General features: G+C 35.4%; 2 protein-coding genes across 4 annotated transcripts; one reads left to right on the forward strand and one right to left on the reverse strand.

Annotated features, from left to right (window-relative positions):
* Positions 1-330: 330 nt before the first annotated feature.
* Positions 331-10,910, reverse strand: LOC128158895 (protein-serine O-palmitoleoyltransferase porcupine-like). Of its 2 annotated transcripts, none has more exons than XM_052821871.1 (13): positions 10,763-10,910; positions 10,271-10,532; positions 9,657-9,873; positions 9,265-9,308; positions 8,084-8,271; positions 7,747-7,853; positions 7,294-7,407; positions 6,875-6,975; positions 6,581-6,657; positions 6,201-6,264; positions 5,940-6,025; positions 5,370-5,474; positions 331-3,140 (listed from the first exon to the last, which is right to left on the reverse strand). In XM_052821871.1, the coding sequence occupies exons 2-13, from the start codon at positions 10,515-10,517 to the stop codon at positions 3,042-3,044; spliced, it is 1,449 nt and encodes a 482-aa protein (XP_052677831.1). In that variant the 5' UTR covers positions 10,518-10,532; positions 10,763-10,910; the 3' UTR covers positions 331-3,041. The 2 variants fall into 2 exon arrangements, with proteins under 2 accessions (XP_052677831.1, XP_052677830.1); XM_052821870.1 differs by having other exon boundaries at positions 10,271-10,579.
* A 1,697-nt stretch (positions 10,911-12,607) lies between these two features.
* On the forward strand, positions 12,608-22,915 carry LOC128159971 (uncharacterized). Of its 2 annotated transcripts, none has more exons than XM_052823201.1 (9): positions 12,608-12,833; positions 16,340-16,391; positions 17,080-17,265; positions 17,426-17,571; positions 18,235-18,403; positions 19,213-19,436; positions 20,658-20,745; positions 20,889-21,035; positions 21,226-22,915. In XM_052823201.1, exons 1-9 carry the CDS (start codon positions 12,663-12,665, stop codon positions 22,656-22,658), a joined length of 2,616 nt encoding a protein of 871 aa, XP_052679161.1. In that variant the 5' UTR covers positions 12,608-12,662; the 3' UTR covers positions 22,659-22,915. The 2 variants fall into 2 exon arrangements, with proteins under 2 accessions (XP_052679161.1, XP_052679162.1); XM_052823202.1 differs by having other exon boundaries at positions 20,898-21,035.
* The last annotated feature ends 1,061 nt before the right edge of the window (positions 22,916-23,976 follow it).

A 23,976-nucleotide genomic window follows, 5' to 3' on the forward strand; every position in this document is an offset into this window, starting at 1 on the left:
CAAAGTTTTTTAACAGCCCCATCTATTTCGAGTATTGAAGTTTAACTGTATCAATATATGAATGATTGTATCATTTGTATTACCAAACTTTGTGTGTTGGTTTAACAAATCCATGGCAAAGATATAGATCTTGTACATGTATGTACAAATTTGCTCTTTATATGAAAGTGTATTAAATTTTGCACAAGTTCAAATATGTATGTGACATCTTTCTGTCAGCTAAAATCTTATATTATGTCCAAGAGACTTTAAAATTTAGAAAGAAAAGTTTTGTTTAACAAAAGTATATATTTTCTATTATTAAAATTCATGAAAAACAAACGAACAAAAACAGTTGAAACTAATTTATTTGAAATTTACAATCATTTGAGATTCAAAGATCCAATGAAACAAATAAAAAATCATCTAATACTTTTGAACTTGGTTCAAAAATTAACATAAAAGCTACCATACTAAATACCAGGTGACCTTGGACACACAAACATGTAATACATAATTTTATGTACATGTATAAGCAAAATAACTTCTGTATAATAAAACAACAAATCTGTAGCAACAAAAAAAAACCCAGACAGAATGCAAACAAGATTGAGCACCAAAACTAGCCATACATATGTACCGATAGACACCACTTTACATGTATCCACACATACCCTTTTACATGTACCCACACACACCCCTCTAAGTATAACACATGATTAGTGTAAACACATAAAATTATTTGTAAAAGTTTTAATATTGATGGGTTAAGATTTTGAATATATACACATTATATGCCGTACATGTACTTAAAATATATTAACAAGATCTAATAGCCTTTGAAAATTACCGTAATTTTTTTTTTTTTTCAATTTACCGGTAAATGCCCTTTTAAATAGTTCTTTTTATTAATATCATCATACTCTTTATTCTCATAAAGATCAAGTAAAAGGAGATATAAATGGATTCGGTGCAATAGTATATTGACAAGTATAGTAAGATCAAACGGTCACAGTCAATTGACTATGATAACAAGAAACATGTGACTAGGAGCCAGAACCAGGTACTGTTACCTGTGCAGTAAACTAACTTTTATTTGCCTGCGAGAAATTTTCTCGAGAGCCTAATTTCTTGCTGTGGACTAGTATTTGCCTATACTTGTAATAATCAAAGTACTGAAGAACTGACGGGAGTTGATTTTGTCGATGTTTATTCATTTTAAAATCAATGATATGTTATTTTGCATGACAAGTACATGTATTTTCTAATTTGAAGTAGGTACATTTTTATAATAAGAATTTTTGGACTTTTTCGATAAGAATGTCGAGAAACCCCCATATGAATAATGTTAAATAATATTGTAAGATAAAATTAATTCATTCAAACTATGTATCATAGTATTAGTGATAGAAATATTTCTCGAAAATTGTATGGATCCAAGCAATATTGAACTCCAGTCTCGTTTAACCAAACGCTCGGCTGACACCGTAAATCTCCGACAAGGATTTACGGAGAGAGCCGAGCGTCGAGTTGAACGAGACTATATTTAATTCTGGCATAGGAATACATACGACTACAAAAAATATTCAAATTGTTCGTACCATTTAAAATCTGACTATTTTCAAGGTATTTATAAATAAGTTTCCTTGAAAAACAATCCTTTAGCATACATTACATCGAATTCATCAATTATTTTCAAGAACTAAGTCTTGTCAGCAGGAATGATTTGTGCTGAGGTCCAAACACTGTTTCACTTTTGGTTTGTCTGAGTAACTGCATAGGAGAGTTGATTAAAATCAACTCCCAAAAATAACAGGTGCCGATAAGGCTTAATGGGTCGCGAAAATTAGTCGCTGCAAACCAGTTCATCTTGAGTAAATCGCGAAATAAAGTTTTCGCAAATAATAGTTGTTTTACAGTTTACGTGTACAGTAAATAGGCTGTGCTAGGCTGGAGAATTACTACCAGTGGTTAGACAGTATGCTGCACAAGTAATCCCCTGTAACAATATAAACATAGCATCAAAAGTCATACAACGAAAGCATAGCTACAAGTGGTAACAGTGGCAAAGCAAAATAAATGTATTGCGAAGCTCATATATTTCAGACATCCAACAATTGAAGGCACTTATTATATATATAAGCTGTTTGATGTTTTTTGCAATGTTAAAATGTGCAATATGGTACGATCAATGACAGAAATGTGTGGGATAATCATGTTCAAATTATTGCGCAAGAGATTCACTTATACATGTATCTTCTTTAACACAGGACAACCTAACCAGGTTTATTGTCATGGCAAAATGCATTGATATGGATTTCAATGGTCATAATGGTGACAGCTGGATCATGATTTTAAAATGAAGGTACCAGTTAAACGTGTACATGCATTTAAATTTTTCTTAAAATCAAAAATAGAAAATTAGTGTTTCCTAACAAGTGCTGTGTTTCAAAGTAGTATTCCAATTTATTATGCTTGACTGTGACCATTTTAATTTAATATATAAACCTTGTTAACAACAACATACATGTAAATACAAAACAAACTGAATATCCTTCACTGATCACAGATAACTGATATATAGAGAGATTCTACTTCGCTCAATGAGCAATGTTTAACATAATACTACATACATTTAAATGCAAAAACAAATCTTGCTAGATGAAATAAATTGACGATCGATGTACAATGTTAGTGTCTTAAAATCAATGAGCATTTGATGCTCTATCACATTTTTAAGTAGACAGCATATGAATAAATATTCTCCGATGTTTTCATAAAATAATGGCAGATCTTGGTCTCATGTTTGTATGAAATAATGGTAGATCTTGGACCATTTGTTTGCAGAAATCCATCACCTAATTGACTACTTTGTTACATTGTATAAATCACATACAATTTGGCATCTCTTAAGGGATATGATATATAAGGGTAAAGTTATACTGATATTTCTACTGGACTTCCACACACTGGCAGTACGGTCCTATTGTCTTACATTATGGCTACCTTCTGATGTTAATACACTGTACAGATCTTTAACAGTGTGAATTTTCGTCCAATGTCTAAACCATCAGGTGGAATATGTAGGTTCCTAGGATGACCCAGTGACTCAGAAATCCGAGATCTGACCACTTCTGTAGTGTGTGGGACATGTTATAGCCCTGAAATATCAACAACAGAATCATCATTTCACACAACACTTCTGTAGTGTGTGAGACATGTTATAACCCTGAAATATCAACAACAGAATCATCATATCACACACCACTTCTGCTTGTACAGAGTAAATGGGTTCAGTGAGACGCCTACATCTAGATGAACGTGTCCGTACACGATTATCTCTGATTCTCACTTCCTACTGAATTTATGCACTTGTATTAAGCATGTGTATACCTTTCTTCTCGAAATGGCTGTCTGAGTGAGTATAATGGTACATGTTAGGCATTGATAAGTTTCACAAAATTTTCTATATAAACAAAGCCAGACAATGTCTTCCACATAGAGAACAGGTCTTTCCCCTCCCCCACATATCCCAAACATAGAACCAATATCCCCCTCCCACACACAGAACACATATCCCCCTCCAACACACAGAAACATATCCCCCTCCCACACATAGAACACATATCCCCCTCCCACACACAGAACACATATCCCCCTCCAACACACACAACCAATATCCCCCTCCCACACACAGAGCACATACCCCCCTCCCACACACAGAACACATATCCCCCTCCCACACACAGAACACATATTCCCCTCCCACACACAGAACACATATCCCCCTCCCACACACAGAACACATATCCCCCTACCACACACAGAACACATATCCCCCTCCCACACTTATAGAACACATGTCACCCTCCCACACATTTAGAACACATATCCCCCTCCCACACATTTAGAACACATATCCCCCTCCCACACACTGAACACATATCCCCCTCCCACACTTTTAGAACACATGTCCCTCTCCCACACACAGAACACATATCCCCCTCCCACACACTGAACACATATCCCCCTCCCACACTTTTAGCACACATGTCCCTCTCCCACACACAGAACACATATCCCCCTCCCACACACAGAACACATATCCCCCTCCCACACACAGAACACATATCCCCCTCCCACACACAGAACACATATCCCCCTCCCACACATAGAACACATATCCCCCTCCCACACATAGAACACATATCCCCCTCCCACACACTGAACACATATCCCCCTCCCACACACTGAACACATATCCCCCTCCCACACATAGAACACATATCCCCCTCCCACACACTGAACACATATCCCCCTCCCACACATAGAACACATATCCCCCTCCCACACACTGAAAACATATCCCCCTCCCACACATAGAACACATATCCCCCTCCCACACACAGAACACATATCCCCCTCCCACACACTGAACACATATCCCCCTCCCACACATAGAACACATATCCCCCTCCCACACACAGAAACATATCCCCCTCCCACACATAGAACACATATCCCCCTCCCACACACAGAACACATATCCCCCTCCCACACACAGAAACATATCCCCCTCCCACACACAGAACACATATCCCTCTCCCACACACAGAACACATATCCCCCTCCCACACATAGAACACATATCCCCCTCCCACACACAGAAACATATCCCCCTCCCACACACAGAAACATATCCCCCTTCCACACACAGAACACATATCCCCCTCCCACACACAGAACACATATCCCCCTCCCACACACAGAACACATACCCCCCTCCCACACACAGAACACATATCCTCCTCCCACACACAGAACACATACCCCCCTCCCACACACAGAACACATATCCCCCTCCCACACACAGAAACATATCCCCCTCCCACACACAGAAACATATCCCCCTCCCACACACAGAACACATATCCCCCTCCCACACACAGAACACATATCCCCCTCCCACACACAGAACACATACCCCCCTCCCACACACAGAAACATATCCCCCTCCCACACACAGAACACATATCCCCCTCCCACACACTGAACACATATCCCCCTCCCACACATAGAACACATATCCCCCTCCCACACATAGAACACATATCCCCCTCCCACACATAGAACACATACCCCCCTCCCACACACTGAACACATATCCCCCTCCCACACACTGAACACATATCCCCCTCCCACACATAGAACACATATCCCCCTCCCACACATAGAACACATATCCCCCTCCCACACACTGAACACATATCCCCCTCCCACACATAGAACACATATCCCCCTCCCACACATAGAACACATATCCCCCTCCCACACATAGAACACATATCCCCCTCCCACACACAGAACACATATCCCCCTCCCACACTGACCTTCTCTGCCTCTACACTGCTGTCAAACATCAGTCCCAGGTACGCTAGGTGAAAGATGGTCAGGCAGCCGAAGGCCAGGTTAGTGATCCAGATGTAGGGGTGGTTCTGTCAGACACAGAGGCAGGTGTTATACATAGCAAGATGTATATAGTGTATCTGTGTCAATACCACATTCATATCAACACTGACATCTGACATTTGTATAAACATGTGTCAGTGGGTGATACATTCAATAATTATATTTTACAATAATTATTACAAAAATTTTAATTGAAGCTGAATATCGCTCATAAATAGGCACAGTCTGCCATGTTTCACTTTTATGATCACTATACCTACAGCCCCTATATAAGCTGCAGACCTCTTAGCAGTTTAAAGTATTTTGCTGTAGAGGTTCACCTGTGTGGATGTACTTTTTTACATAAATAAGAAACAAATGCATAAAATCCAAAGACTTTGAAAAGAATACATGTACTACATGTTGGCCATTGGTTTCAGGTGTGCATTCGGGTATAACCATATTTAAAACTGGAACTGTTTTTAGATCATGCAAAACAAACATGTTCTTACGTTTTTGTACGTGTGGGGGCAGTTTTCCCGACAGGACTTAGCCTCCAAACAAGCATCAAAGATCCGTGACAACTTCCTTCTAAAGGCTAGATAAATAAACGATCACCCATTAAGCTAACTGAACACTCAAGTAGGCAAGAATTCATCAGACAATTTTTTATGCACAATGATCACTTGTTAATCAGTTGTCAAATTTATCTATAATGAGAAAATCTATTCATTAATTTTTGTCTTCTATGATTTTCATGACGTTAAACTTACTCATTTCTACATAGGAATAAAATCCAAGAGATAAAAGAACTGCTGCTAATTGAAAATTGAGACCCTGAAATGATAAATGAAATAAACTACACATTTACATGTACAAAGCCCTTATTGGAATGATAGTGTTTTGTGTGGTGAATGTAGACTACTGCCAAGTATGAGGAGTTCACTATGGATATATGGTTGAAAGCTGTAGTCCAATTACGCAGGAATCAGATTATACTACAGGCCTAACTGTATGTGTGTGTGTGTGTGTGAGAGAGAAAGAGAGAGAGAGAGGGAGGGGAGAGAGAGAGTTATTTTGTACTATGTAACAAGAGAAAATTAAGACAAATTGAACAGTACATTACTGATATATCTAACTTCAAACAACTCACGTGAAGCAAACTGCTGGCTATGTAGGTTAAGATGACTGCTAGGAAAGTTCCATGAGGACGAGCTATTTTGAACACATCTAAATTAAAAAAAAATAATCATGGTTTCTTTATTTGAATTGTGAAATCAAGATTGAATGGTCTTGGCTAGATAAATAAATCCAAAGCAGCTCATTCCATCTTCATGTAAAAAAAAATATTTAAAGAAATTGCGTATTGCATCACAATTTGTATACACAACTACATCACAATTATCACACCAAACTTGATGTTAGAAACACAATTCCCAGTTCTTACAGGTTTTTAACCAGTTATGCATCGGTAGATTCCAGTTAGTCACGACCTCCACCAGTGACCTAGGGAGTTCCACAGAAAGGGGTCTGGTCACTGTAACTCCACTACAAGCATAAACAATCAATATATTTAAACGTGTTCCACTCGTCAGTGTGAAAAAATGATTAACATACAGCTGAACTTCAGGTACCTCAAAAAACTCAAATAGCATGTATACATTGAGGAAATTTGGAGGTTCAAACCATTTATTCTTTAGGTATTGTACCTCAATATCTTAAGATTTCTTAAGGCCTTTGGTGTTTGGGATAATGAGATTTGACTGTATATTTGTGGTTCTAGGCTGTACCTACTATCCTATGTCACCTTTAGTTTTTGGGATAATGAAGTTTGACTATATGTTTGTTGTAACAGTCAGTACTTACTATTCTATGTCACCGGGACTGATACCAGCCAGAGCTGCTGTAGTTTCAGAGACAAAGCACACAAAGTAATGGCTGAATCTGAAGGACTGCGCATCTCTGTAAGCCCGCACCCACCTACAAACAAACAGACAGAACAATGAATGGGCATCTCTGTAAGCCCGCACCCACCTACAAACAAACAGACAGAACAATGAATGGGCATCTCTGTAAGCCCGCACCCACCTACAAACAAACAGACAGAACAATGAATGGGCATCTCTGTATGCCCACACCCACCTACAAACAAATAAAAAAAATTGCACCCATTTACAAACAAATAAAATAAAGTTTGGCATCATTTGCTCAAGTCACACTGCAAACACAAACAATTTTCAGTCTGTACAGTTTTTAAAGAAAACCAACAACAAATTCCATCACTGTGTGCAGATTGTAAAGGAGAAATTTAACTCTCACTTGTAGTTGCCATCCAGAATGATCCATGACCCAAAACAGGTTGAGAAGGACAGACAGAGGATAGAGAACACACTGGATTTCATCACCTTTGTCATCCACTCCAATGACTGTTGAATGAACAAAAAATGTTAACATCCTTCTTATTTATATTTATATTAAGGGTTGTTTTATTTTAAATAGACTATTTACACACATGGATAATTTAATACATAGAGTCATGATGCCTCTCTGTCTTTCTCTTTTTCTCTTGTCATTTCTCTCTCTCTCTCTCTCTCTCTCTCTCTCTCTCTCTCTCTCTCTCTCTCTCTCTCTCTCTCTCTCTCTCTATGTCACTTACAAGGCACTTTGATACATTTGTGGAGTAGATGCTTTTAAAATCTTGAAATGATATCCACGGTCCAAATATCACATTTCCTGCATTAAATATATAGGCCATGTAATCTGTGACTGATGGAAGGGGCATAACTCCTGATGAGATATCAAACCCAAGTCCGATAACTTTCATAGAAAGGATGATCTGTGCACCTACAAATATATTTTCATAAATCTAAACTATGTGATATTTTATCATGTAATGTATAATGATACAACAAGCACTGCCTACATAACTCATCCCCATAGTTCAAGGTCAGTCATACGTGCACAGTTAATTTAGTTACATAACATTGAAATTCATATGTGTACAGTATATATGAATTTACAAAATATAAGACTCATTATACAGAAATAAGAAACCTTACAAAAGTTTTTTTTTCATCAATACTGTAACTATGTAATCCCTAGGCACACCTTGCAGGATAATGTTACTTACATCCAGTGCCTGAGAAAAACATGGGGAGAATAAGCGGTAATACAATGGCAGATGAAATTTGACCAGGCTGTTTTTGATGGCTCAGTGCTAGTAATGAACCTGATAAGAACTGAGTGTTAAACTCACTTGCCCCGTACTGGTGATAGTCATCTAATGAGCCTCAACATCTGGGTGACAAAGTAAAAACCAAGAACTAAATAAATGTGAAACTTATGAGGAACTGTTTACCAGAGCAAATATCATTTATATATTTTATGGCAAGTATTTGTGTCACTTAGGTTTATGGGTCAAGGGAAACATTCATCAAGTATGAGAATACTTAAAAACACAAATGCATACACAGTAGCTGCTGTACTTTAAGCAGACTTCTTAGTCCGGCGGTTTCAATTCTAGTTTGATTGAGTATAATAACATTCATGGATCTCCTCATTGTAAGGTGTTTTCATTGCATTAGATATTGACAAGAAATGCAGGAAATGTTGTCATCCATTGAGCTTTTGCTGGCATTCTCCATCAATATACAGTATCACTAATGACAGCTAAAACACTCATCAACTTAAAGGTAAACCAATGTTCTTGTAGGGTTCTTAAGAAACAAAGTTCAGCGTGTAGTTGTATAATATAAAGGTCCTAAGTACACTGTACTAATGTATGCTGTGCATCGTACTAACAGAAAGAAATACACACCTTTATATATTATTTCCTACCTCTAACACTGTGCCAGGCCTTTTCTTCTACAAGAAACAACTCACTGTAAATGGACAGAAAAAGAATTCACTAAACAAAGGTTTTCCTTATTATCTGCATGAGTGAAAACAATTAACAAAACAGTATTCTAATCAATATACTGGACACCATGTCCTGTAATTAATTCTTTCAACATTTGTCTCTTTTAGGATCTTGTTTTTAAGTAAATCGTACCAAACAGTGTATTTACTGGGTTAAGATTTTGCAAATTTGCTTGTCTTCTTTAAGATGTATTGAACTATATGCCTTTATGTTATAATTTTCTTTTGTCTGTCATTTGATTTCATTTTGACTGTATGTCAACATGGTGATGTCAATAAACCATTGAATTGAATATATTTATGATTATTACCATATCACAATAAACAGAAATATGAATACTGCCACAGCTACTCCAGACCCATTCTGACACTTCCATGAAGTCAGGAGTAGGATAACATACACTGATGCAGCACAGACAAGCAGGTAGACAATGTTGTAACCAAAGAACATTTGTAGAACTACCAGTCCACCCATGCTGATACAGAAGTTTAATAACCACCGGGGAATGGGGGGCTCCGCATCATCAGCTAAAACAAATTAATGACTATAATTGATACAGAGCTGTCGAAAGTGAAGACATCAAATTTTACATGCCTAGTATAGTTTTTAAGTGAGTAATATTGAAACTGCCAAAACTGCATGTCATAAATGTCTCTTAGATTGGTTATGCATCCACAAAATAACTATCTATACTCCATGTACTCTAAAAACATTTTTTTTAAACTTGAACTAATATCCATGCAGATAAAATCAATATCAAGGCACTTTTACTTAAGAATCATACAAAACTTTTGAAAAAAATATTTTTTTTTAAGTTAATCACCAATAAAAATAATATGATCTTTCATCCCCTTTCAACATCTATGATAGCACAAGCTTTAAATGAAAATAAAGACATTGAATATTTCTGGCTATGATACATACGGGAGTACCCTACAGCACAAACTATCCTGGTGGTGATACACAGTAGATAGAGTGGGGCCAGCATGTGGACGGTTTGCTGCAGTGTGGGGTAGAGACAGTTCTCTCCCAGCTCCCACAGAGAGATCCGGCCATACTCCATCTCACTGCCGTAATCAAAGTCGCTGTACTCCGCCAGCATCTTCTCCAGATCCTCATCATCATACATGGAATCATCGTAATAATCGTCAAACGAATCATCATATTCCATTGCTTAATAGTTCTTCTATGATGAATAGACAGTGAATTGTTTATATGCTTATTTGCATCTTGCTGCAAAAAATGGAGACAAATCAAGGATATGTTACCAGCTGATCGAATTGTGTTCGTTCTATTTATTCTAGGTACATCATAAATAAAATAATTCTAAAACCAAACAAGCTTGACTAAGCGATTCCCAACTCTACAGCTCTCTACCCTGTTGAGAATACACGTCAATTTTAAAGCAAAGTATACCTGTCTCTGACTAAAAGTCGTTCTAAATGCAATGACTTTAGACAGCCAGTATGCTTTAAAGGCCTAACTTCAAGCTAACATAATTGATGTCAGGATAAACACTCATAATAAAAATAATTTTCTTCTTTTGATGCTTATCACCACGAGATCAATCATGTAGGAAGTGATATGATGGTCATAGCATAAAGAAAGATATCCGTCAGAAATGTTTTTCCCGGAAAACCTAGGTCGTACTTTGCAATAATTTTTTATGGGTATTTATGTATTTATTGTACGTGGGGGTCAGTGCTCGGATATGGGAGAGTCCTTGGGAAGGGATTCAGACCCCCCCTCCCTGAACAATTCAAACTTATTAAAATCATATTGTAAAGTACGAAAATATGCCTCTCCCCGCAAACAAAACTATCTCTAGCCCCCGGAAATTTTTCTTGATACATATTGGCAAAGTAAAATGGAAATCACAGCATGCCGGGCACTTCATCGAAATTTTAGGTTTAACTTGAAAAATAGTTACGTTGATATGGACTTTAAAGCTTATCTAAACATTTTGTCTTTAAAGTAATCTATAAAATGTATGAAAATCGCCCCTTTTCTAGATAATCGATTAGATTTCTTTCATTTTAAAAACACATGAATACCCCCAAAAAATCTGTAGTACCTGCACCAGACTAGAAGAAAGCATTTTATTGTTTAAATAATGTTATACAGCCTTAGGAATTTTATTTTATGTTAATGGTCTTATAACTATTTCTAAGCTGCTACCGTGCACATTTTCTGGTGCTTTTTTTCATGTGGTATAATCATAGTAAACCAAACACCCCCTTCAATATTGGCATACCGGTAAAGGTCTATAAAATATCACCATATCACCCCTACCCCTCCTATTCAATTCTCTACGATTGTCTCAATGTCGCATCCGACATTTCACACCAACCGATCTCTGTCTAGGCCCATGTAATTATATGTTTTAAATCGCATAGCCATTTATTTATCACATATCGTATGTACATGTAATATCATCAGATAGTATATTACCGGCTTCCTCTTTCATATCAATTCCGACAATACATACGGACGTTTTAGTATCTTAAATCGTCCGCATTCTTTAAAATAAATTGAAAACTGGCCAAATCTCTCTCTCTCTCTCTCTCTCTCTCTCTCTCTCTCTCTCTCTCTCTCTCTCTCTCTCTCTCTCAAATATCACATAGCAAACCTCTATTAGTTCAACCATTGATTAAAAATATCTAAAATACCGGTACTTAATTTGAATTTACTACTTTACTATTTTAGAAAAAAAACATGCTAAAACTGATTGAGCCGGTCTGCTTGGTTGTTAAAACAAACACGGAGAAAATAAATGAATGTCAAAAGTAATGAAAGTTACAACAATCGAGTGTAATTCTTAGAAATACTAATAGTATATTTTAATATAATAAATTGTAATCCACACATTACAAATATTTGTTATTTCATTCCTGAATGACGTGTTGCAAAATGATTATTCTAATATACAGTGGCTCACACCACTCCAAGCTTTTGTTTTGAAACTGGTTTTTTTTTTATTGAACAGTCAGAATAAAACAAAATTACATTATTGTCATCCTGTACAAACTGAATTAGGAATCATACTCAATATTCCTTAGTTCAGAAATAATCTATCGATTTGTTTTATTTTATTATCATAAACAAAAGATTAAAGTTACATGCAAAATATTATGACGTTTTAACCGTAAAATATATACACAGATCTAACGTGTCTTTAAATCCCTTCCAATCAATTGTACGGGTATACCTATACAGCTTGACCTCAATTCTTTGTGTACCTGAACCAATCAGATTTTACTTCCTGAGTGAAGCGTGTTGTCATGTTTGAAGTGCAGGGAACGGGACAGGCGAGAACATGGGCGACTCTCACGGACGCTGGTCCAATCTCCTGGTCTGGACCCTGATACACCTGGCCAGGTGTGCCCCCCAGCAGCAATGTGTTGACCCGAACTATATAGACATCAATGCACATGAGACGGGGAGGTATTGTGAGGAAACGTTCAGCAGCATGAACTGTAGTCTGGGGGTAGGTAATGTGATATACATGTATAATGTGGGGGAGGGGGTCTGTGGTGGAAAAACCGTTTGTACACACAGGTTTATGATAAGGTTATTTAACAACTCAAGATAGGAATTAGAACATTATTGATTTTATATTTTTATATGTTTATTTTTCGTATGCATTTAAATTTGTTATGGATACATTCAAACAGTATTAAACATGCAAACTAATGAGGAAGTAGTTTATATTTTCTTTCGTTCTGTCTTGAATGGAAATAAAAGACACTGTAAAATCGGACAATTCTTCCCTAATAAAAATAATTTTAAATCAACTGTCAGAAACTAGAAGCAAAGCATGTCGTAATCATCTTGGTATATAAGTTGTCTTCAGTCATGAGGGGATGGTGGGGCGGGGGGGGGGGGGGGGGTCAAAGAAAATTTCTGTTGGTTAATGCATAATGAATATTTGATAACAAATAATATTTGAAATATTGAAATATTTATATCAACCGAGTGCAAGAAAAAAATTTTCATAGCTTCAAAAATTAAATTGCTTACAACTTTACTGCATAGACTTGGTTATTAAACTGCCAATATCAGCATCTACCAAATGTGAAGACGTGTGAAAGCACAGTGGCCAATCCCGTTTAACATTTATGTCAATGTACATTGAAATAAATGATAAAACAGGCTTGCCCATTGTATGTGAAAGGGCAGATATTTACTCGCTATTTTTTTTATACTAATTGATAATACATTATATTTTATACTTTTAATTACTTTCTTTAAATCAGGCATTGATGCAATTGACATATTGATTTTTATGTTGGGGATATAACGGATGTAGACAATGCAGAAATATTTTTTGTTACCAGCTGACGCGATGAAACATTCATGACTTTGTACACAGAGCCAGAGCAATTTTATAAATATGTTTATTGCATCCTCTCTTTGAGTATCGTTCATGCAGATTTACCTTAAATTTTAGGTGGGATTTATTTTAACAATAAATATAGGATCTCTCATGATTTGCGATGGTATATTATTTTTAACAAACGAGTTGTGTGTTTTCTATCCCCGAGCAAATCATGAGAGATTCTTTTTATCACATGTTTTAGCAAGTATTTTGTTAATCTCAACTTTTTTTCTGTAAAAATTGTAATTGTGAGCCGCACAGCACATTTAATACAAGACGTCAACAACTTTACGCATGGAAAAAAAAGTTTCCTGATGTTTAACAAACAGACATTTCATTTTCGAACATTTCTTATGAATTCATGAAAATTAATTGAAAAAACCCACCAACTGCTTCACATTTAAACTCAACACTTTTCAATTGAATTAATTAATTATTTACTTTTTCATTCTACGTCAATCAACTACCTATATCTACGTTATTTTTAATCATGACGTGACGTCTCGTAAGAACACACAGTGTAATATAATTTATCCCATGAGTGATATCCACCGCATATTGAGATAAACTTGAGATAAAAAAATATTATTTTAGTGAACAAACAATTCATATATTGTGTCTTTAAATATCTTTATAAAGATCTCTCCTTCTCAAGGAGATTTATTTAGTCTAAAAAAAATGGTCACAACCATCTAGGTATCTTAAGAAATAATTACGTTTAATAAATCTTCAGACCAGTACAAAACAAAAATTATTGAATATTCAATACTGGGATTGCTTTCTGAAAAAGGAAGTACAGCATAGTTTGTCTACCAGGAACGTTATCTGCCGGACTCTTTCATTGCCTGATCGACCATGTAAGCCTGCATGTTCAATCAGTGACGTCTCTCCTTCGTTATTGGTATCGGCGTATTCTTTATTATAACAAAATGACATTTAATGCAAAGGGTATCACTCCTTCCCCATCCCACCATGTTCGCCTTTACAATGCACTATTGTCTTTGATTGGCATATAAAGACCAAAAAGACTGTATTGTATAGTATGAAGGAAATATTTCTCCAATTTATCTTCGTAAAAAGTTTTTATAAAAAATACAATCGTCTCTTTCAAGGAAATCTTCATGTCAAACCAGTTCCCGTTTACCTGGAACTTATGAACTACAGTAATATATCTGATATGTATATTAATATATTTACATATACCAAGTATTATTCCCTCTATACTTACGGAAACTTAAAGTTAATTCACTTAAAAAATAAAATGCTTTCTTTGGTGATTCATTCGGGATATGAAGGTAGCGACATTAAAGGAAAATAATTTACATATAACCCGCTAATTTTTTCTGCAATGTCGCTACCTTCATATCCCGAATGAATCATCAAAGAAAGCATTTTAATACGAGTTAATTATCTCGTTATTACTAAAAAAGATCTCGTTATTACGAGTTAATTATCTCGTAATTACGAGAAAAGATCTCGTTATTACGAGAAAAGATTTATATAAAATGGTGCGTTTCTGAAAAGACCTCCAAGTCGACTGGTTCACCCTTTCAGTCTACTTTTTCCTTTCCAGTAACGTTGATTGAATTTTGATTAATTTATAAATAACAACGGCCATTATTCATGAATTTTTTTTTTTTACATAAAATGATCGGATTTGACATTTTATCTTATAGGAATTAGTGGAAAGAACTTAATGTAATTCTACTTTTCATCTTAAATATCATAAGCCCACTCGAAGTAAATACCAGGTAGTCTTAGTCGTAAAAACACAATTCTATCTGGTACAGATGACTTAAATGACTATATTGTTTCAATCATGGATATACAGGATTTACCCGAATTGCGTTTTATAAGTTCATACACAAGCTATATGTATATTGAAACTAATTGATTTTGTAAATTGACATTTTGGAGTCTGAAAACAATTTACATGCATCCTTCTTAATAATAAATATTTCAATTGCATTAATCAATCTGCTTTGCTCCTTCCTCTAATTTATTTTAAAACTGCTTGGTCCGATTTTATATCAAATTTTGTGTATGCTTTTAATTGATGATTTAGAAACATAAATTGATGATTATGGTAAATATGTTTATAATTATGGGCATTGCAGTAGTTCATACATTTACATAAAGAGAGAAGAACAATGAAACGCGCCATTTAAAATAGACCTTTTCTCGTAATAACAAGGCCCTGTCTCGTGATATCGAGAAATTAACTCGTAATAACGAGATTTTTTATCGTAATTAAGAGATAATTAAGTCGTCATTACGAGATCTTTTCTCGTAATAATGAGATGATTAACTCGTAATAACCATATCTTTTCTCGTAATTACGAGATAATTAAGTCGTAATAACAAGACCTTTTCTCGTAATTACGAGATAACTAACTCGTTATAACGAGATCACTTCTCGTTATTATGAGATCTTTTCTCGTAATAACGAGATACAAATATTTTGTTATGTGGCACTATTTGTCTTTTGTACATGAGTGACATGGCACAGTTCATTCATACATGACTATATTAAATCCTATTCACACATGATACGAATAATCCAATTCACATAATACGAGATAAATTGCATTTAACTTCATTTCTATTTATTGTAGCAAAGAAAACCACAGGATACAACCTTCCCCTGCCAGATCAAGAGAGGGAAACGTAAGTGATACAACATAAATTTTTGAATAACAATAGTAAATTTGTGTAATTCCATAACTGAATTAATATGCAATACATTGATGATCGATAAAGTTTAGAATCTAACGGAAACCGTAAAATTGTTACGACTCATTCTATTCTCGAAACTATTTCATATATTCTCATGTATCACAAACAACCTTTATGATGTCATCTTTTGACATTTAAAAAAATAACTCCAAAAGATTAAAAGTTTTCCCATCATGAACCTTTCGAGTCGTTTCGACCTATAAAGAGGAGTTAAAAAAAACCAAGATTTACTTTAGCTACTATAGCATGTTACTCACGCGAACGATGTGGTCCATCACCATTGGTTGTCTATGAGCGATCACCTCCTTTATTCATCTTGAGTAAGAAACGTTATCAACCGTGATTACCGGACTGATGGTCTATGGGCCTACCGAAGATTCATAACATCGTTTTTATTTTTCTGACGGTTATGAACAACATGTATCTGAAATAATTAGAAAAATACGGTGCTCCTGTTACTAATATTATATCCTCGCGGTTAGATACAAATCGGCGCGAAATCGAAATAATTTATTCGCGAAAAATAAGGAATCTAGCTACAGTATTGTCGATTGGTATATTTTCTCTCACATTTTTTACGGTATTAATATTCTGTGTTTTAATTAATTATTTACCACAGTGAACGAGAGCGCTATGGGCCCACTTACTCCATGTCCATACCTGGGTTGTGAGCCCGCACTGCTGCAATCCCTGAAACTGACCAAGCAGACGAGGACGCTGGAGTCGGGCGAGCAGTACCGATGGTCGGCCATTGAGTTAACCTTCTCCCTACCGCCTCCCATCGGATCCCCAAATGATGGCTACGGTATGTTTACCAATCACTTTGGTTATTCTATTCCCCGAATTTAATTTGATAATGATTTACATTCATGTAATCTGAGTTTAATTTCTTAACCATTTACAATGTTTTACCTATTTGTGAGTGTTTGGCACACCTAATTATTTCCCTCTGCGGTCTGTTTTAGGTGCTGGAGCAATAGAAGTAACGTTTAGCAGCGACAACAAAACCCTCTATGACGACATGGAGTTCGGGCAGATATACCGCGTGTTTGATTTTAATTCATATAGCCTCACAAGCGTCGACCAGGACACGACCAATCCAAACAATACAGTAAACACTTCCACTCATTCCTCTCACGGAAATTCTTATTGTACACGGTCCGGGTTGGAAGGATCTGACCCTTCGAAATCAGGCCCAACCTGGCGGCGAAATTTTATTTTTTTACGAAAATTTGTCAATCTTTACCTTTCTCGTGACCCGTCCTCACAAATTTGGATATTTTGCCTTTAGCGAATACCAATGGGTATAATATATACTTCAAGAATCGTTTCTTCTTTCAACATTTATTTTACTTATAAATCGATCTGATGTGGTAACAGTAATACACAACACATTTCTTTCCTGATGCAAAACAGTATACACTATACATTTGAAGATTTATCCCGTTACTAGCTAAGGTTTAGTCAACGTTCATTGAAAATGGGTACCCGTACAAATTTGTATTTCAGTTTATAAAAAAATTCTCTATACGGCATTGCACCTGATAAAAAGAGAAGCACTTGTAACCAATAGACATTTTCTTAATTTCAAAATGTATTGATGTACAATGTTTATAAAATTTTACAAAAGAATCTGAAAAAGCTCAAATTCATGATTATGACAGCCTTTTCATATACCAGTATAAATGAAGTTCTTCATAACAAAGATGACAACAAAGCAATTTACAGAATTTTTTATATAAATTTATCTAATGTAAATGCTGTTTATTTACAGAGAATCCTGCGTTTTCCCTGTTTTATGGGTTTTTACTTCGTAAGGTGTCAATCCGACAGTTACAAGGTCTACAGCCTTCGTCTAAAGACGTTCTCCAAATGGCGGACTGAGACGAACTCAACTCCTTTCACGGAGATTACTTACAACATCACTGTGTACGGCTATTACGGTAAGAGTTAATTAACTTACAACAATATTACGGTAAGAGTTAATAAACTTACAACATTATTACGGTAAAAGTTAATAAACTTACAACATTATTACGGTAAGAGTTAATAAACTTACAACATTATTACGGCAAGCGTTAATTAACTTGCAACTTTATTACGGTAAGAGTAATTAACTTACAACATTATATTACGGTAAGAGTAAATTAACTTACAACATTATTACGGTAAGAGTAGTTAAACTTACAACAATATTACGGTAAGAGTAGATAAACTTACAACAATATTACGGTAAGAGTTAATAAACTTACAAAATTATTACGGCAAGCGTTAATTAACTTGCAACTTTATTACGGTAAGAGTAATATAACTTACAACATTATATTACGGTAAGAGTAAATAAACTTACAACATTATTACGGTAAGAGTAATTAACTTACAACATTATTATGGTAAGAATTAATAATCTTACAACATTATTACGGCAAGAGATAATAAACTTACAACATCACTGTGTACAGCTAATACGGTTAGAGTTAATTGACTTACAACTTTACATGTGTACAGCTATAAGGGTAAAAAATAATTAACTTGCAACATTATTAAAGTAAGAGTTAAATAACTGACAACATCACTGTGTACGGCTATTACTGTAAAGATTCATTGTTTTATAAAAAGTTGACAAGAGCAAGGTTAAAACGGTAATGATCAAGATTTCTTAAATAATTTTGTCAATTATTTCCCATGGTTGGGTTTAGTTTTTTAATTGAATGCAAAGTTTGTTTTATATAAAGTTTAACTTTATTTCCAGTGTATCACAACTCGAAAAACAAATCCACTATAGCGCTAACTCTGTTTCCTGGAAATAGGGACGTGACGGTAGTTTTTGACCCGGCGACGGATTCTAAAGTATTTAGGAGCACCGTGTCCCTGATAAATGCTGAATCTGATGAACTTTACAATCATAAAGTAGTATTTGGAGAGCCAAAGCCAGTCCTTTTCAAGAACACTCCCGACGGACTATATTACGTTTCAGTAAGTATGGCATGGTACGCAGGCAACCTATTTATAAAATAGCAGGAAAAGTCGGCGGAATAACTACGTGTTGCGGAACGTATATGCACATATAAACTGTCATTAACTTTTATATGTTTGAATCCAGCAGTTTATATTTTTAGATCACCTGAGAAAACTCAGTTCAGGCTCTAGGTTAGGGACAATATGGACATATAGTAAAAATGTATTAAATCTTAGAAAAATCTTCTCTACTCCCATATATATTTGTTAAAAACTACATAAATACCTGGTTATAATGTCCATGAAGCCCTCTACCAAAATTGTGAAATTCATGACCCCTTTGTTATGGGTTCAGGCTCTAGGGTCGGGCCAATATGGCCATATTGTAAAAATGTATTAAATCTTAAAAAATCATTTTCTCTACTCCCACACATGTGGGCAAAAACTGAATACATGGTTATGATGTCCACTAACCCCTCTACCTAAATTGTGAAATTCATGGCCCCTGGGTCAGGGGTGCAGGACATTAAAGGTGGGGGGGGGGGGGGCAATATAGTGTTAATGCATATAATGTTTAAAAATTGTCTTCTCTCTTCTCACACAATAGTATAAAAATCTGACCTATAATTATGTTTACCAGGAAGTCCTCTACTGAAATTTTAATTTCCATGTCCCCTGGAGTATGGTTTTTGACTCGAGGACAGGGCCAAAATGGATGTATAGGTGTTAATGCATATAATGTTAAAGCATTATCTTCTTTACTCCCACACACCTAAAGGAAAACTGAATTCATGATTTGAAGACCATTTCTTTAAGTTTATTGCCAAAATTATAAGTTTCAGAGTTCTTTTTGGAAGATTTCAGGCATGGAGGTGATTTTATGATTTTTCTACTCCAGAATAAAAAGTAACTAAATGCATATCCGAGACACCTCGACAAATTGGTGTATGGGTTATATTCTTGTCAGGTGACCGATAAGGCCAATTGGCCTCTTGTTTAATATTGGTAGTTATCAGTTATATTTTCTTAAAAACTGTTAAACACTGCTTTTTGTTAAATAAAAGTATTTCTGATTAGTATAAATTCGAACCATAGTAACCCCGTCTTCCTTTTTATCTACTAGTAAAGAATGGTAATAACTGGTACCTAAACCGGAATCAAACATATGCTCATTTGTTTTAAAATATTGTGTTACAAATGAAACATAAATAATAAACTTTTAATTTTTTTATTTCGTAGATTGTGACATGTGAGGGGAGTACATGTAGTAGTTCCACAAAATCGCACAACATCACGGTTGGGAGTCCAAGACCAGAGCACCGTCCAGGTATGTGAAAGTTTTCATTATCCATTCTGGTAAAAGAAAACAACAGAAAATAGAAAGACAAGCATAAAATTCAACAATAAACAAAAAAAATTACAGTATTTGAAACAATAAAGATGACTGCATTTGACTGTTCTGTTTTTTAGGCCTTGCAGAATCGACGTCTGATGAGGGTTTACCCTTCATAAAATGGTTCCTGCCGGTGATGGGCGGGGCAGTCACTGCAATAACACTGCTAGCTTTATTATGCCACCACCGCTGGAAGACACACACACGTCTTAGCAAAAATGCAGGTGAGTCCTCTAACAGTTGCATTACATCCTATAGAACGTTGTCCTCAGGGTCCTCAGTAACTCATATTATATACTTTTTGACAGAGCGTCACAACATGAAAATAGTTAAAAGTTTAATTAACAAATTGATTTTATCCATGATAATGACACATTCCTGTCATGGCTTACATACATTATTTTCTTTTCACAGAACTGTCTTCATTTCCAAAGGTTCTTTTGATATATTCGAACAACAATCAAATTAACTCGGATCTAGCGAAAGAACTTGTCGCGTTTTGCAATAGAAATATGCAGATGAAGGTCATCTACGATCAACTAGATGATGAGAGGTATTCAATAAATGACGAGGGTTATTCACACTGGTACAGAGAAAAACTGGAAGAATCATCAGCAGCCATTATTTTGTGGACTCCCGGATCTGATGAAGATAATCAAGATGGTGAAAGGACTTGCAACGAATTTAACACTGGCGTTACAATGGCATTGAATTCAAAAATAGATGACCATAAAAAATTAGTGTGCCTTTACCTTGTCAAATCTCACAAACTAACAGTTCCTCCAGATATTCAAAAAGAGGCCCGAGTTTATAATTTTCCTGAAAAATCATCTCAAATCTTCAATTTTTTACTCGGGCATACACGTTCTCGACCAAAATACTTTGATAATAATTCTAGATTTAAAAAGCTAGTTTCAGAACTAGAAGATGGTAACTTAATTGATGGAAATAGAAATCAGACAACCCCAGACGAAGTCCCAGAACTCAAAGGAAGACAAGAAACCATTCCACTTAAAAATATAGACGAAGAAATCTTGGATTTAAAAAGGAAAGTTTTTTCTACAAATCTCAGTAATTCGAGTAATAGTTCAGCATCTAATACAGAAGGCGTCCCTGTTAATCCGGACTGCCCAATACATGGAGAAGTGTTGAATAACAAGCATCGACCACATCCAAAACGTGGTAGACCTTACTTAAGAGACCACAAACATCCACCCCGTGGTTTTGATCTAGAAGAAATAGAACCATTGCAACCTTGCCACCATCCACAGGAATACAATAATGTCGTACATCTTCCAGCTGGAGATTTCTTTGATTATGACTTCACTCCTCATTTTCCGGGAAATCGTATGCCGCATCCTGTAAGAGAGCATGTGTTTCATGATGATTTTGATTGTATTTATCAGGAAAACAGTGTACTTTATGAGAGTGATCTGGACTATCAGCGTCGTGTTAATGACAGGCATGTCCACCATAATGCCCATAATGCAGGATTTCATCAACATCTTGAGTGGAATCGACCTCCTCATCATCCAAGTTACTGTCGCGATAGTGAAAGGAATACAAGAGACAGTGAACATTCTTTTCCAAATATGAATAATGGTCGTGTCTTGCTAGGGGAAAATTCTTTTGATGAAAACTCACAGGAAATGTCACTGACAAGCAAACATCCGAAATTCTATTTAGAAGAAGAAGAAGCTAACGATTCTTACATTAGCTTTCACAGACGTAGATCAAATTCTGTTGACAGTTTAACTTCCAACAGCTCCAACAACTCAAAATACAGCAAAAGAAGTGCGAGTATTGATAGCTTTGAACTGAAACAGTCATTTCAAAAATTTATCTAAAGAACAGCAACGGCCGTCAATTGAACGATTCAATTAATCGATATGACCACTATTCTTTAAAAGTTGTGCGTTGAATGTACGGAATCGTAAAATATGACCTACTTTTATGTATACTTGTTAAAATTAACCTCTGCTAAAATGCTTTTTGATATGATACTATATTTAATAACAAATTTGTTTATTTATAAATGTTAATTTAAATTTACCTGCCTTCAATGTAACTGATGTTTTAAAAATTAAATCTTAACTGAGAGTCATTATGTCTGTTACACACACACACACACACACACACACACACACACACACACACACACACACACACCGGTACGTTAGTGGTATATAAGGAAGTATGAATCGTAATCTTTTTTCTATTTGTCTTTCTTTGAAGGGACATGGTCACAATTTTGTTTTTCTATTTCTATTGTTTACAATATCTAAGAAATGTATTTCTAGTGACCAAGTAGTCTTAGTGACAGTTGAAGAGTTAAGTAAGATACAGAGCTCACTGATATTTGGGAGTTGATTTTAATCAACTCTCCTATGCAGTTACTCTGGCAAACCGAAAGTGAAACAGTGTTTGGACCTAAGCACAAATCATCACCGCTGACAAGAATTAGTTCTTGAAAATAATAGAATAATTCAAAGTAATGTATGCTGAAGCATTTTTTTTCAAGGAAACTTATCAATAAACACTTTGAAAATAGTCAGATTTTATATAATGCGAACAACTAAGATATTTTTATAGTCACATGTATTCCTACGCCAGCGTTTAGCCTCGTTCAACCAAACGCTCGGCTGTCTCCGTAAATCTCCGACAAGGACTCTCTTACTTGTCGGAGATTAACGGAGACAGCCGATCGTCTGGTTGAACGAGACTAGAGTTCGATATCAATAGTGCTTGGATCCATAAAATTTTTAGAATTGCTTCGATTACTTATACATAGTTTGAAATCTATCTTTAAATATTATACAACATGATTCATATGGGGTTTCTCGAAATTCTTGTCGGAAAAGTCTAAAATTCATAAAATAAAAAAGTGTCTAATTCAAATACAGACAAGAAACTGATTGCCATGCAAGATAAGTTGATTTTAAAAGGACTTGGACACGATTTGAGATTGAAAATTTTATTTCTGTTTCTTATGTAAAAAATGGTTTACTGGTGCATTTTAAATGATTGACCAAAATATTGAATGTTAACGTCAAGTTACAAGCGAGATACAGAGGTAAGAATTGGTTGTTATGTAAACAAAGCTCGAGTCTTATAGTTGTTTACAAAAAATGTAATGTAGAGAATTACCATTTCTTAGACAATATG

Source organism: Crassostrea angulata, chromosome 8 (genome assembly GCF_025612915.1).
Source record: "Crassostrea angulata isolate pt1a10 chromosome 8, ASM2561291v2, whole genome shotgun sequence".
NCBI classification, from domain to species: domain Eukaryota; kingdom Metazoa; phylum Mollusca; class Bivalvia; order Ostreida; family Ostreidae; genus Magallana; species Magallana angulata.